At 42.7% G+C, this 16,870-nt stretch overlaps 1 protein-coding gene across 1 annotated transcript in view; it reads left to right on the top strand.

The window, feature by feature from the left end:
* CHD1 (chromodomain helicase DNA binding protein 1) overlaps positions 1-1,837 on the top strand; it is a 54,371-nt gene extending 52,534 nt beyond the window's left edge. Inside the window, exon 37 of the mRNA XM_059491952.1 lies at positions 167-1,837. Within this exon, the coding sequence (XP_059347935.1) occupies positions 167-530 (364 nt within the window). The 3' untranslated portion in view covers positions 531-1,837. The remainder of the gene's footprint in view (positions 1-166) is intronic.
* The last annotated feature ends 15,033 nt before the right edge of the window (positions 1,838-16,870 follow it).

Here is a 16,870-nt window from a genome sequence, read left to right on the forward strand (position 1 = left end):
CCTTTGTGTTTTTGTAGTTATGCTTGTAGGAAGTGCCAAACAGTCTTTTCTGAGTAACACAAAATTGCAATAATGATCTTTCTCTAATGCAGTTCTGTCAGTTTTACATAATTGTGGCTCTTGATATGTTACCAGTAACTAATACAAATAAGTTCCTGGTTTTTAGGTACTACAGTGATAGTAAACATAGGAAGTTAGATGACTACAGGAGCAGAGACCACAGGTCAAGCCTGGAAGGGAGTCTAAAAGACAGCCGGGTTCATTTGGATCACCGTTCCCATTCAGACCACAGGATACATTCAGATCACCGTTCCTCTTCAGAGTACAGCCATCATAAATCTCCCAGAGATTATAGGTACCACTCAGACTGGCAAATGGACCATAGAGCTTCAGGTAGTGCCCCAAGGTCACCCCTGGATCAGAGATCTCCTTATGGTTCAAGATCTCCCCTCGGTCACAGATCTCCGTTTGAACATTCATCAGATCACAAAAGTACACCTGAACATACATGGAGTAGTCGGAAAACATAACAAAGACTGATCTTTTCTGGACCTTCTTTTAGCCATATACAGTAAATTAACACAGTAATTGCCTTACATGACTTGAAAGATACAGACGGGATATTCTATCAGTAGCAGTATTGTTACTTCTTTCCAGGATGCAAGGTCTATTATCCCAACAGAAGAAAAATATTTTTGTATTTAAAGTTTATGCTGCACTGTGCTGCAAATGCTGTGGCACTTTTTTTAAGAAATTGAAGATGTTTACTTTTACAGGGACCTCAACACTGCCCATTTCAGACTGGATCTTAGTATGACACTCTTCATGTCAAAGTGGTTTGAGGCTGATAATGTTTTAAGTTATGTTTGTAAATGAACTTTTAAACACTGACCTGTGCTCATATTTCAGGAGGGAATGGGGAGAATATTTTTTTTTCTTAGTAAAGAATTCTCAAGGACTTTGTTCACTTTCCAAAGCTACTTGTTTACATTGTACACTGCGACCACCTTGCCGCTTTTCATCACAAGCTTGAATATTTAAATTCTGTACCTATAACTGTAAAATAGTCAGGATTTCTCCTGTTTGTGATCAGTTACAATGCCTTTTTACAAAACAAACAAAAAAATAAAAATAAAAGCAAAACACAAAATAATGGCTGTAAATTGTTGTAAATTTATTAAATGAGCTTTCCCCCCCACCCCTCAGGCTTTTTTTGACTGTTCCTTTCCTCACCAACTCAGGACTTCTAGTCACAGTTATGAAACAAAATCAGTGTACGTACGTGTTTCAATAAAAAACTTTGATGGAGTCACTGTTCAGAATGTAAAAATGGGGAAAGGAAACTTGCATTTAGTGCTCCCTTTTTTTTGATACTTCAGATACATGTTTTGTGGTTTTGGGGGGTTTTTTTGTTTGTTTTGGTTTGTTTGTTTTTGTTGGTTTTGGTTTTTTGTTGGGGTGGGTTTGTGGGAGTTTTTTTTGGGGGGGGGTCTTTTTTCTGTATTAAGCTGTTGATGTTGTAATTGTTTGTAATGAAATGGTAAGAAATTTCTAGCTAAACTGTGCTCTGGAAAGCTTTCAGGTGCATTGGTTTTAAAGGAGGTGTGTCAAATACCTGAACAGTTCAGTATCCGAATCAATCAAAATTAATTGTAAATTCATATGTTCCCTCTTCAACACAGGCAATAATGTCAAATGTGCTATGCAGGTAGTTAGTATTTTAGAAGATTTGAATTATGACTTTACTGACAGAATTGTTACAATGCACACTGATTGTACATAGATAACTTCTATCTGACAAATTAAATTTAAAGTAAAAGGACATGTGGGTCTTGTAGTTTTCTGCTGTGTTTTTCTATACTGCATTACTTTTCCCCAGGTTTACTGAATTTTATTCCTGGTGATAAATAGAGAAAGTACCTAGCCTGGCATCAGGTGGCAGGAGCTGCATCTGCTGCTGCAGTTTTTCTCTGCTCTCTATGTTTTCCCCTATTTTGATCCTTCATGTATATGTCGTGGTGTCTGATCAGCATTCAGACAGTTGCTGGTTTCTGAGAGTCTTTCACCACAATCAACAGGACTTGCAAAAGACTCGGGCATCTCTCACTGAAGGATTGGCAGTTCCTGTGGCGTTAACATGAGCACTGACCTCCCTTTGAGACTCCCTAGGATAAGTACCTTTGATGCCCTTTTGAAGCTTGATTGCTTGTTTTGTCCCTGTGAGATAGTTTGTCATCCACAGACATATCTTGTGAGTTTCACAGCCCTAATTGGGTAGCTGCAGGGCTCCACTTAGAATATAAGATCCCAGGGAAGTATTCTGGTAGCAAAGCAGTTTTAAGGAGCTGTTTCCATCTCCAGTGTTGCACCTAGTGTTGTGTTCAGTGACAATAGCTCTTTTTGGTAGGAAATTACCTCACCATTACTTAGGAATTATACAGAAATCAATGTAGAAAAATTTTTGTTTCTGTTAGAGAGTAGTAAATAATGTTAAAATAATAATACCTGGTACGAGTTATCCATTTGTACCAAACAAGGTTTGTTTTAGTGAACTGTGTTGGGACAAGTGTGTGCTGGCACTTCATGTCATTATTCTTCCAACAAACTAGTGTGGCTGCAGCTGAAATTTCAGTTTTGTTATTAAAATTTTACACTGAATCTTTTATTCAGTGAAACAATCTAGAAGCAGTAGCTAAGGAACACAATTTTGTGGGATGCTGATAGGAGCAGAATGAAGAGAAGGTTAATGGAATTAGTTGTTTCTTAAGCTTTTATTTAACTCTCTATTCCATTTACATAAGATATAAGTGGAGAACACCTGAGTAATGGTAAGTACCTTCTATCCTTAAACGCCCATGGTGTATTTGGATATGGCCAACACAAAACCAATATTTCTAGCATGTATTTTCCAGGCCCATAGCCCTACCAATTTATTGGTTTTTTTTTTTTTATTTTTAAAGCTTTTAAAAATGAAAATTTTGTCATAAAAGATTAAATTTAGTGATGATTGTTAATTTGCATAAAAATGTAAGAACTTCTGTGTAATTGTCCTGATTAAAAGAAAATAACTATTTCTGAACCTTGCATAACAAAATAATTCTGATTTGTAAATTATTTTTAGCATCTTCATAAACCTACTCAAAAACTACTCTTGAGATTGAGGCATTACCACAGTTGATCCCATTTTTGCAGTAACAAAAAGAAATGCTTTGCTGGAAGGCTGACAGTCTCAGCTGTGTTAGGATGCCTGTGAGGGAGTCAGGTGAGTGCAAATTTCTTGTATGCCAGATAGGTGACTGTGAAAGAAATGGTGCCCCAGGGTGCTGCAAGTCCCTCTGATGCCTGCTATTCCAGTGTGTCCAAAATGTCCAAACCCAGCCTGATACTGAGTGAAACTATTTTTATACCCCAAATTCCCACCCCACTACTTCACCCTCAGTGTTTCTTGAAGACTTTGGAAATTGCAGCTGCAAGACTTCTGAGACATTTTGACATATAAACTATATATCTATATTCTAGTTCAAGAACTAAGATCGGAGCCTGAATAACACTTGAACAATACACATTATTTATTTCACACATTTTTTTCATCAGACAAGTCTGTCTGAAAATAAACACACAGATATCATGGAAGAAAATCATGTGACACTGATCCCATGAGAGAAAATAATCAGAGAGCTTTTATTACTGCAGTACTCTTAGACATCCACTGTGTTTTATTTGCATCGGAACTAGTATTTGCTGCAGGAACTGAAGCATTTGGAAAGTAATCTCATTCATCACTTAAAATTAGCTACCAGATTTGGGTTTCCCTAATCTAGCATTGATAAGTGGCTACCTGTATTGTATAGACCAAATGACACTTTGACATTCTTTTTAATCACTAAGAAGCACAGCAAACTTCAAAGGTTTGATTTGTATAAGCATACTAGCTCAACATTCTTTTCCAGTCTTGGAACAGTAGTAAGTGTTCAATGACTGAGCAATGTCTTAGTTTGAAAGACAGGTGTCTGTTATAAATAAAAAATCTGCCAAATTTTTGGGGAAAAAAAAAAAAAAGAGTTGCAAACCAGTCAAGCCAGTTGTTGCTGCTACAGTTACACCTGTTTGTTATAATCACAAGTCCTGGTAGTTAATGGCTCCTTTTGTATCAGTAAAGGCCCTGGATAGGGCTAAGTTAATGGCTCTTCTACCCAGACAGTGAGGGGACATCAGAAGATGCAAAATAACTTCGGGACCAGCATGCCATGGGAAATGTCAAACTTACCAAAAAGACCCCAAAAACAACGAGCCAATACAGAATTAAGAAATTAGAGTGATGCCTGGACGTGAAGAACAGAGTGCTGAGCCTGCAGAGATGCTGAAAACCTTTGTCCCTCACCCTGAGCATGACACCAAGACCCAGAGCCGGGAGTCAGTGGAGAGTCAAGATTGGGGTTACGCCCAAGGCTCCCATGAGGATGGGACCCCCAGCTCTGCCCTTTAGTGGACAAAGCTGTGCATATCCTCCTCCTCCGAGTCACCCTGGGAGAGACGATGGAGGCTGCAGACCCGTTGGGCTTCCCAATCTTGAGCTGTTTACTTTTAACAAAGGCATTAAAAGGAGAAAAAGTCTCCTGTTTATTTCAGTCTCCCTCCAAATTATTATAATACTGAAATTAAGGGACTCTTGGGCAAATATATGAAGATAGTGTTATAAATGATCAATTGAAAAGCCAATTTATCAAAAATGTGGAAAGATTTTATTTTTCTTTTTACGTGACAAAAATACAGTCCTCAAAACCACCACAGCCAAAGAGGCAGCGTCGAGCCCGAGGTTGGCGCTGACTGAACCTAGATCTGACCTCTACACATCAGGTCTACCCCCGTTCATGTGCACTGCTTTTTGCGGGACTGTTTGATACGGTTTTATGCCTGAGGCAGAGGAGTTCTTTTGTAACTTTTCTTTCACTGTGCAGAGCTGGACAATCGCTGTTTTCTGGTCGACAGCCAGTGTTAATTGTGTCCAGGGAAGTCATGTATTCAGATATATCTTTCTGGCAACTCCTGCTATCTCACTCGGGATAGCGGTGATGATCGCGCTGGGTACGTCTATTCATAAGTTAACTGCGTATTGTTCTCCTGCTGCCTCCAGGAATCTCAGAATTCAAGTAGACGTCTGTCTTTGGGCTGCTTGTGGTCAGAGACTCATTTGGATTTCACAATCTTATAAAATACATTATCTCTATAAGCATTTCATAACATATATTACAATAGCAATAACAGTTCTTTACTAGTATGTGTAACAAGGCAAACAAACAACAAACAGAACCAGGAACCCCATGACAGCCTTCTCGGCCAAGACGGGAAGGGATGGAGGAGCAGCTCTGCTTCACTAAACCCTGCAGCAGTCAATTCTCAGTGCCCCTGCAGGACTCTGAGGTGCACCAGGCTGGAAAACAACAGAAGTGAGCAAAAAAATCCCAGAGTGGTGGATGGGATGTATCAGAAGCTCGGCGGCGGTACCTGGAACTGCAGGACGTTCTGGCAGGGCAGAAGGGTGCGAATTACAGCATAGGGAAACCGAGAGTAGTACAGAAGAAACAGCGGGGACAGAGGAGTGGCCTGCCGGCTCTGAGCAGGGCCGGGAGAGGCGAAGATCAGGATTCCTGGGACATGCAAGCAGATAGTAATTGGTCCCTCAGGGCTGAACTCTAGCAGTGCCAGTGAATTCTCCCCACAGTAAGTGACGGCCTGATCGTCCTTCTCTGGAGTCTAAAGAATGAGAGGGAGCAGCTGGCCCATCTCCTCTCTTTTACCTGCCTCTATTCTCAAAGAGTCTCTCCAAGAGAAACCCCCTGAGAAAAAAGTAGCCAGATGCCACACTCTTCTCCTGACTTCAGTGTCAGGAGTTTAGTTCAAGCATGGCTTAAAGAAAAAGGCCATGAAGCCATGCAATTGAGAGAAAAGTAACAGGTAGCTGTGAAGCAGTTCCAAAGCAGTTCCCAGCCTGACTTCTATAAACAATTAGTCTCTCTCAGGCATCATTGTATAAACAATAAGGTTCTCAGACAGTCTTCCCATAACAAGTGAAACACCCTCTCTGGGAAAAGATGGCACCCTGGGAACAGATGTGGAAGTTTTGGGAACCTTTCATATCACAGTGGGAACACTGGTTTTGTTTTGTGTAAACAATCAACAGTATTGTAAAATAAAAGGAGTGGTTAGAGTTTTCTCTGTTAGCCTATCATAAACCTGGATTTTGGAATATGCATGAAGTTAATTAACACTGTTATTTAAAGTGACTGATCGATCAATAAATCGGAGTTCGATGCATTATAGGATGGTCGTTCTCCCCCTCACTTCAACAAATGGTGACACCCGGACGTGATAGCGGACACCACGATGATCACGAACACCACAGGGATTGCGAACACCACGAGAAGTGAGGACTGGTTCAGGCTCCGAAGCAGCCGGAGCAGCAGATAAGCGCGAAACCAAAGCGGAGAAAAAAAGAGCCGCCGATACGCACCGTGCCCTGGCGACCATATTAGATGGGTCCAGCCGATATGTGCAGCCGAAGTCTGGGAAAACGCTGCTAGGCAAAAGTGCGCACTTAAAAAGAGGTATGGAAAGGCAAGCCGCATATGAACTTTTTATTACGTTTTTGCAAAAAAGCAAATTAAGGGAATAGACTTACGGAAGGAATTGCAAGGTCTTCTGGCTTATGGTCTGGAACGGGGAATCTTTGTGAATCCCCACACAGTTTAGGAGTTAACGGAATTGCGTGAATTCGCTGATTTATTGTCAGAGGCTGCTTTAGAGAGTGGTAAAACTGCCAAGAAGCTAAGCAGGCCATGGCGAGTGATATATGGTGCACTATTTCACTATCTCTCTGAGTGCAAGACAGCGGCCGCAGCTCATGGCGCTTCCGAGTCTGTGCTACTCTGAACTCGGCACGGGCGCTCCGCCATGGGGAGCAGCCGCGGCGACCGACCGCCTAAAATGCTGCGCTGTAGCAGCGGGGAGAGCGGAGGCAGCGGCGGTGAGAGCGGAGCCGCCGCTGCGGGAGCCAAGGCGCGCCGCCCCGGGAGAGAGCGAAGCCGCCGCGGGGGGAGAGCAAAGCCGCCGCGGGGGGAGCCGCCGCGGGTGCAGCGGTGCCTGCAGCGGAGTCAGCCTGCCGGCGAGTAAACAAAGAGCCCAGCGCAGGGGGGGGTTTCGCCCGCTCCGACACACGCGCCGCGGGACTGGAGCGCTTTTTGCAGCGGGAGCGTTTCTCCCTCCCCCCACAGCCGGCAAAAGCTTCAGTTTAAGACCTAACAGCCTAATGGATCTAACTTTTGTCAGCAAAAGGAAAAGATCCCTGTTGAAATTAAGAAACAAGTGATGGTAAACAAGGAAAGTTAAAGGCACTTTTGTTCTTCCTGGCAGAGACTGAAACAGGAATCAGTGTACTGTATGCATGGGTCAAATTTCAGCTGGTTTGTCTCGGCATTGGTTGTGCTGTCTTGAAATCACCTGTATTGGCAGAGACTTTAACATCAGAAGCCCAGACGGCTCAGTCAGTGGAACATCAGACTCTAGAATTATATTTTGAAAAGTTTAAAAATGTTAAGATATGTTAGACTGATTGTATGAGTGAGATGTTATGAGTGTGCTTTTTGATATAGAAATGCTATAGCAAACACGTGAACAAAGTTATTTTAGCTTAATATTTTAGAATCAGACCTGTAAGCAAGTTATAGTAAATGCTATATTTTATGTCTATAGTAAGTTTTATCTGTTATTAAGTAGTTTAAGTTAAATTAAATGCTAAATACTATTAAGGTTAAGTTTGTTAAGTTTATTTTCTGTTAAGTTCGAGGTCTGTTAAGGTTAAATCATATTAGGTTTAAGATAAGTTAGATTCTGTTAAGTTTAAATTATATTGTTATAGTTAAGTTTTGTTAGAATTAAGAGATTTTACATGTAAGTTCTGTTGATTTAAAAATCTATTAAGTTTAAGTAAAGATAAGTTTAAGTAATGTTAAGTTCTATTAAGTTTAAATATTTTAAGTTTAAGTATTTTAAGTATAAGTGCTATTAAGTTTAAGTGACGTTAGATAGATCTATGCTTTTACGATAGGCGTTTGTTTTATGACTTGTGTTCAAAGTGTTGTTGTGAACATCAGAGAAACCTTGCTAGCTGAAAATACTATTTAGTTATTAGAATTGCCTATTCTTATGTTGCAAAGAGTGTAGCACAGTTAGCCCATAGAATTTTGAAGCCAGTTAAATTCTATTAATTTGAAAATAAGTCTGCTAAGTTAAGTATTTTAAGTGCTTCAAGTGCATACTACTTTCTCACCACTCCAAATCAACTAAGGACTGAGAATCGCCCAGCTGATGCCATTTCAGCCAAATGACTAAAGAATTACAGACTGTAAAACTGATTTTGAACTTTTCTGAGAAACCCAAGGAAAAGGTGGATGTGAAAATCTCAAGGACAGAAAGGATCGTTTTCAGACTCGCCATTCACCTCCTCTGCAGGTTCACATGAATGAAAACAGCTAACAGCCTTCTTTTCTTAGTCTAATTACCACCTACCCTGTAATGCCTGATAAGGCTGGACATTGTGGCTCAGCTGGGGGTGGTTTTAACCCTTAAGGATAAAACGCCGTTGCCGGATGACCAGGGAACTGATTGACATTATTGAATCATTATCATCTTTCCATATAAAAGGACCGGCAAAAGAGAGCTGCCTTGAATGTCACAGCTCAAATTGTGCTGCTTGGGTGCACTGTGTTGTGGGGGTTGTGACAAGATCTTTTGGGTGGATCAGTTGTCACTTTTTCATTTATAGTAATTATAGACATACCTGGGAACATAATTGGGAGTGGGCACTACGAAATGAAACAGGACTAAACACTGCCTCAGCTTTAGATCTTTATGAATCACATGAGCAGAAAATCTTGGCTTATTATCGGTGGGAGGTGCAGTGTATTTTGAAAAGGGTTAAAGCTCAAAGTGCATCATATATAACCTCTGTAAGGTATAGAAAACTGGTGCCTTTAACACAACATTCTGTTGTAGGGCCTATAAAAGGAGATCCCAATCAAGCATTAGATAACTGCATTAGAAGGTTACAAAGGTGTGGTCTTCAGGTTTCAGGAACAGCAAGGTTAAAAACTGATAAGAAAAAGAAGGTCAAAGTAAAAACAGAAAAATGAGGTTTACTTTTGTTATATTGCTAGGTCTAGTAGTAGCTGAAGAATTAAGGGTAATACAGTTTAATCAACCTAGAGATAATGTATGAATAACACTTGCTAGACAGATTAATCAGTCGTCGCTTTGTCTCAGCATTGCCAGTATGGTCTCCTCAAGAATTCTGCAGTCTTATTAATAATCGTGCTTTATGTATGCACAATATGGTAAATATTAAATTGCCTGCACAGAAAGGGTATACTGCCAGTCAGAGTGATGGCTACCGACAATGTCTGCTAATTCAATCACTTAATATTCCTTTGCATTCTCCACCCGAGGAGTTGGAGCTTTCTGGAAGTGCAAATGCTAGCATGACCAGCACTTCCAACGGTGGATGGTTCAGCTTTGATTACTCTAATTCTTAAAAGATGAATCAGCATAAACAAACATGGGCAACTCTGGATTCATCTCTAAGCCCAGACATAGTGTCCAAACAGCTTTATAATCAATGTAAAGGCTCTAATATCCTGACACCTAAGAAATTACCTACAGGAATATTTCCAATTTGTGGAGATAGAGCCTGGAATGGAATACCAGCCCAGCCTCAGGGTGGACCTTGTTATTTAGGCAAGTTATCACTATTCCACCCTAATATATCTGTGTTAATGCAACTAAGTCATAAGACAGGCAAGCAAAGGCGCAGCTTACATAACTTAGACTGTAGTCAAATAGGAGATCCATGGTTCTGGAGTAAATTTAAACAAGTGATGGTTTCTGCTTTCCTACCCTGGGGTGCTGCAAGCAAAGCAATGACTCTAGCAAAACAAATAGGGTGTTGGGCTAAGGGTGAATTAAATAGAACTTCACAGATATTAGATATGTTAACTTCAGATGTACAAAGTGTTAATCACGCTGTTCTACAAAATAGAGCTGCTATAGATTTCTTATTATTAGCACAAAGCCATGGGTGTGAAGAGTTTGAAGGGATGTGTTGCATGAACTTATCTGATCATTCTGTATCTATTCATGCTAAGTTAAAGGAGCTACGGCGGCTAGGACCTAACAAACTTAACGAAGAAGAAGGATTGGGAATTGATGAGTGGCTTAAAAATTTAGGATTGGGACCATGGCTAAGAAACCTTGTAAAATATGCTATAGGGATATTAGGTGTACTCTTATTGCTTTTACTTATCTTACCTTGTTTCTGTAGCTGTATCCAAAAGATGGTTAGTAGGATGATAGAGAAAATGTGGCAAACTAACCTCCTTTCTCTTAAAGAAAAAGACGGGGGAAATGTCGGGAGTTTAGTTCAAGCATGGCTTAAAGAAAAAGGCCATGAAGCCATGCAATTGAGAGAAAGGTAACAGGTAGCTGTGAAGCAGTTCCAAAGCAGTTCCCAGTCTGACTTCTATAAACAATTAGTCTCTCTCAGGCATCATTGTATAAACAATAAGGTTCTCAGACAGTCTTCCCATAACAAGTGAAACACCCTCTCTGGGAAAAGATGGCACCCTGGGAACAGATGTGGAAGTTTTGGGAACCTTTCATATCACAGTGGGAACACTGGTTTTGTTTTGTGTAAACAATCAACAGTATTGTAAAGCAAAAGGAGTGGTTAGAGTTTTCTCTGTTAGCCTAGCGTAAACCTGGATTTTGGAATATGCATGAAGTTAATTAACACTGTTATTTAAAGTGACTGATCAATCAATAAATCGGAGTTCGATGCATTATAGGATGGTCGTTCTCCCCCTCACTTCAACACTTCAGCTACTTCTTTTGTCTTAAGTACCCATAAGTACTCAGTAATTAGTTTCCTAGCAACTTATTGGAAAAAATTCTGTAAGTAAAAGAAAAAGAAAGAAAAAAGAAAGAAACCCAACCCCCAAAAGAAAGAAACCCAACCCCTCAAAACTACTGTGGCACCAAGTATCCATAATAAAGTTGTTACATGTCCACAACCTTAAATGTCCTTTAGTCTTTTTTTCTGGAACTTAACAGTTGCATCTCTTTTTAGTACTGCTTGCAAAGAAGCTGTTAATAAGAGAGGTAGCTTTCTAGTTTAAATTTTAACTAAATTTCACTTGGGATTTTTATAGATGAGTAATGAGATGGTTGGCTCTTGTTATGAACAAGAATTCTGCCAATTTTTTCTGTGAGAAAAAGGTTACCACTGTTGCTGCTGGGCTGCTGCTTGTGCTATGGTAATTACAGGTCGTTGTTGTTAACAGTTGTTTTTGTATCAGTAAAAGCCCTGGCTGGGGCGAGTTAATGGCACCTCTCTGAGACAGTGAAGGGTGGGGTACCTCCCAAACAGTGAGGAGAAGAGACTTGAGGGGAGGGATGTGCACATAACTCTAAGGACCAGCATGCTGTGTGGGACCCCTGCTCCAAACATACTGAGAAAACCCCAAAAACAATGAGCCACCTAAGAGTTGAGAGATTGGAGTGATGTCTGGACGTGAGGAGCCGAGTGCTGAGCCTGCAGAGATGCAGAACACCTTCGTAGTCCCTCTCACCCTGACAGAGGGAGTCGTCCCCAGTGCTGAGAGCCGTGTAAGAGAGCTAGCAGCAGTAACATCAGAAGGGATCACCACACCCTAAAGGCTCCCACAAGGACCTGATCCCCAGCTGTGCTCCTAGTGGGCAAAGCTGCGCATATCCTCCTCCTCTTCTGAGTCGCCCTGGGAGAGACAACTGGAAGCTGCAGACCTGTCTGAGCTGCCCAATCCTGAGCTGATCACTTATAATAAAGGTATTAAAAAGGAGAAGAAGTCTCCTGGCCATGTTTATTTCACCTCTCACAATTAACGGGTAAACATTGTTAATGTTCAGAGTATGTTAAGAGAAGTTTTGTAGATGTGTAGTTATGTTACCTGTAATATGTCCTTCTCCTCCCCACATTGTTATCACAGGATGGCCTTGGTAGTCGGGGCACTTGGGGAGCGTTGGCTTGTTACTATCCTGACACCTGACCTCCAATCAAGATGTAAGAAAGTGATCTCCACCGCTGGACTGACAAGACTCTAGGAGGGGCTAAAGTTATAGAAGGAGGAGCATCCATTTTGAAGAGGTGTACATGGCTGGTAGTTGCAGCAGCTCCCAGAGCTGTAATTTTCCCTTATTTAGTCTTTTCCTTGTACTTTTCGTTAAAGTTTCATTAATTTTTTTAAAAGTGAGCACTCATTTCTCATAGGAGGGTTGATGATATTCCTTTTGTAATGAAATCTTCAGGTGAAACCTCTATTCAGAATACAGTAAGCAGGAGGTCAGTTTCGAAATACCTAGACTACAAAATTGTAATTCTACCTCACAGAACTCTATCAAAGCTATAAAATCTGGAAGGGTAAGGTCTAACTAATTTTTTTTTTCCTTGTCATGTAAGAAAACAGGGCTGGAGAACTACTTTCTGTTATGAACAAAAATTCGGTTAATATTTTTTTCTGTGAGAAAAAGTTACCACTACTGCTGGGCTGCTGCCTTTGTTATTGTGATCACGGGTCGTTGTCGTTAATGGTTGTTTTTGTATTAGTAAAAGCCCTGGCTGGGGCAAGGTAATGGCCCTTCTCCTGGGTGGGGACCTTGCCCGAGGCTAAGTTTTACCTTTCTCAGAATAGTGAAGACACCTTAGAGGGTGTGTGGGGGGGGGGGTTATGCAAAGTGACTCCCAAGACCAGAATGCTTTGTGGAACCCCCGACTCCAAACCCACGGAGAAACCCCAAAAACAACGAGCCACCTAAGAGTTGAGAGACTGGAGTGATGTCTGGACGTGAGGAGCCGAGTACTGAGCCTGCAGAGACGCGGAACACCTTCGGACCCTCTCGCCCTGACCATGAGAGTTGACCCCGGCGGTGAGACCAAGCTGACAGAGTGGGAGGGGCACCATCTGACGGGATCAGCAGGCCCTAAAGGCTCCCAAGAGGATCTGATCCCCAGCTCTGCCCCTGGTGGACAGAGCTGTGCATATCCTCCTCCTCTGAGTCGCCTTGGGAGAGACGACAGACGCTGCAGACTGTCGAGCCGCCCAATCCTGAGCTGATCACTTTTAATAAAGGCATTAAAAAGGAGAAGAATTCTCCTGGCCCTTGTTTATTTCAGCTGGGGATGCTCATCCGGGATAGCCACGCCGCAAGAGGACTCAGGACTGGCCATCTTGGATCTTCAGAGGACAGCTGGCTACCAGGACCAGAGAGATCGGCTCAGGACAGCGACGCAGAGGAGCACCGGAGCACCGGACTGGTGAGAAATCCGGTGGCGGGAGTGGGAGACATGTGCATGTGTGTGTGAGTGAGACGAGGGCCGGCAGCCGGACCTTCGAAGTGAGAGGGACCCCTCAGTACTGCGGTTCCGGCTTTTCGCGAGAAAACCGGCCAGGAACAGGGGGAAGCAAGTGGAATTAATGTGAGTGAGTCGTCTCCCAAGGGGGAATAAAGGGCCCCCCACTCCAGGCGTGCGGAGTGAATTACTGTGTATGAGTGGCACGCACCCCAAAGTCCTGACAAAGGGAGGTCAGGCACTTTTGTAAGTCTCGAGAAGGATTCGAGTAAGATTTGTCAGTCGCGAGAAGGATTCGGGTGTTTCACAAGCCCTGCAGGCAAAGTAAGTCCTGACAAAGGGAGTCAGGCACAAACCCCAGCAAAGGAGGCTGTGGTTTGCTTTTAAGTCCTGATACGGTGAAGCCTAAAAATTGGCGGGTTAGGTGAACTAAAAATCAAGCAGTTGTTTTTCCTGACTGAGGGAGTCAGGCACGACCCAGATTCTTGGCCGAGGCTTCGTGTGTTTAAGTCCCGATAGATGTAAGACCTGACGTTGGGAACTTGGGCAATCAAGAGATTGGGCAGTTGTTTCAGTATAAAGTCCTGAGCATCAGGCAGAAATTTGAAGTTCAGTGGAGGAGGCTGAAGCTCCTCAAACAAGGTTTTTTCTGAAACTCCCGGTCAGTAGAGGCACCTTTGGGACTTTTTTATTGAAACCTGAAAAATGGGATGTTGTAGTAGTAAAAAGACTGGCAAGAGACTGAGGTATATACATCCCAATAGTCCCTTAGGAGAACTGTTAGAAAAATGGGATTCTATAGATGCCACGGAGGGATTAGATAAAGTGAAAATGATCCATTATTGTATGGAAGTGTGGCCAGAATTAGAGTTGCAAGGAGGATGGCCTTGGTGTGGGACAAAGGATAAGTGGATGTGCCAACAATTAAATAATTATCTGACAGCTCGAAGAGATACTGATCCTGAGCAATTACTCTATGTGGCTTGCTGGTTAAAGAGTGCTGTTGAGGATGAAGGGGTGCGAATTTGTAAGGTACAGAGGAAGAAAAAGGGGAATGAAGGAGGGGATGATAGGTCTAGTAAAAGATGGGACCCCCTGGATTATTTGCCTCCTTCTGCCCCTCCACTTTATAATCCTCTTCTTCAAGCACCTCAAATGGCAGGTCCGGTTCTTCCCCCGGCTGCCATCTCATTATCACCTGCTCAAACTCCTCCTTCTACCTCTTCAGCTTCCGCTATGATGAACCCAGTATCTCCTCCAGTCCCTTCTGCACCACCACAAGTGCCTACTCCACCTGCTGCATTCTCCACCCCTTCTCCAACTCCGCTTATTATACACTCAGGCTCTTCTCCCCCTCCTATTGCAGTCCCTTTACCTCCTCCTAGTTGGGACACAAATGCCTCCTCGTCCAATAAACAGCTATCAGCAAATATACCTGCTGATGGGCGGAACATTCAGGGTAACCCAGAGAACCCTCAAAGTAGTTTGGCATCTGAAGATGGGCCATACTGTAGCACCAGATCCAAGACCTCCAAGACAGAGAGACTCTTTCCCCTCAGAGAGGTTCCTATGGGAGGAGTGGCGGGTGGTGTTGGCTTTGTGAATGCTCCCCTAATTGCTTCTGAGGTGAAAGGATTCAAGAAAGAGTTGGGGCATTTGGTTGAGGACCCAGTGGGCATAGCCAACCAAGTGGATCAATTTCTAGGTCCAAATATCTACGCTTGGGGGGAGATGAATTCCATCCTGAGTATATTATTTTCCCCAGAGAAGGTTCAGATGATAAGGGCGGCTGGCATAAAAATTTGGGAGAAAGATAACAGTCCAGGACCCCAGGTGCCAACAGGTGAACAGAAATTGCCATTAACGGAGCCCAGCTGGAACCCTAACCAGGAAGAGGGGAGGAAGGCCATGAGGGAATATAGGTCTTTGATAATACAGGGGATCAAAGAGTCAGTTCCCAAAGGAACTAATACCCAATTGGCATTTGAGGGTACACAGGAGAAGGATGAAGCTCCTGCTAACTGGCTTAATCGCCTAAGGCGGAACTTCCAGTTGTACTCTAGAATAGACCCAGACACCTCAGAAGGTCAAATGCTGCTAAAAGTCCAATTTGTTACCAAATCTTGGCCTGATATAAGGAGAAAACTGGAAAAGATGGAAGATTGGCAAGAGAAGGACATTAATGAGTTATTAAAAGAGGCATTGAAGGTGTATTTAAGGAGGGAGGAAGATAAAGCAAAGGCCAAGGCTAAGATCATGGTTGCTGTAGCTAGAGAAAGTGCAGGGTGGGCGGGTCCACCACCAGGAGGAGGCAGAGGTAGGCCAGTACTGACCAGTGCACGAAGGGTTGAGAGACCTCAAGTCCCTTTGAGAGAACGGCATTGCTATTACTGTGGAAAGGCAGGACACGTCAGGAGGTTTTGTAAAAAGCTCAGTCTTGATGAAGCAATAGCCAAGGAACAGGACAATTTAGGAAGGATTCTTAAGGGGGAGGACTAGGGGTGTCAAGGGCTTTTTACTACAGGGGACCCGATGAAACATCTAGAAGAGCCCTTGGTAAACTTAGAAGTGGGACCCCTAAATGAGGAGTTTGAATTTTTCGTTGATACAGGGGCAGATAAGTCCTGTCTCAACAAAATACCACAAGGTATGGAAATTGGGAGACAATTTTGTGAAGTATTGGGTGCAGAGGGGAGACCATTTAGAGCATCAGTGATTGAAGAAGTGAAAATAATTGGAAACTCAAGGCAATGTAAAGCTAATTTTCTTTATCTGCCTAACTTAGAAAAAAGTTTGTTAGGAAGGGATCTGCAAGTCCATTTGGGGGTTGGGATTGTTCCAAGGGAAGGGAGGATGGTAGTACAAGTGATGAAGCTGTCTCAAGGAGATGTTGCAGAGATAAATCCTGAGGTATGGGCTGAGGGGGGAAAGAGAGGCTTATTAGACATTCCACTGATAACAATAAAAATGCAGGATGATACCTCACCCATACGAGTTAAACAGTATCCGATTTCCCTAGAAGGAAAGAAGGGGCTTGCTATAGTCATTGAGCAACTGTTGCAGGAGGGAATTTTAGAACCCTGCATGTCACCACATAATACCCCTATACTGGCAGTTTAAAAGGCTGAAGGGAAATATAGGCTGGTACAAGATTTGAGGGAAGTCAACAAAAGAACCATTGCCAGACATCCAGTTGTGCCCAACCCGTATAGTCTCCTAAGCAGAATTCCAAGAGAACATGCTTGGTTCACTGTCATAGATTTGAAGGATGCTTTCTGGGCGTGTCCTCTGGCAACAGAATGGAGGGATTGGTTTGCCTTTGAATGGGAGGACCTGAGTATGAAAAGGAGACAACAGTTAAGGTGGACCCGATTACCACAGGGGTTCACTGAAACCCCCAATCTCTTTGGATAAGCTTTAGAGAGTTTGTTGGAA

The sequence above is a fragment of the Ammospiza nelsoni genome, chromosome Z (assembly GCF_027579445.1).
Source record: "Ammospiza nelsoni isolate bAmmNel1 chromosome Z, bAmmNel1.pri, whole genome shotgun sequence".
In the NCBI taxonomy this organism is placed as follows: Eukaryota; Metazoa; Chordata; class Aves; order Passeriformes; family Passerellidae; genus Ammospiza; species Ammospiza nelsoni.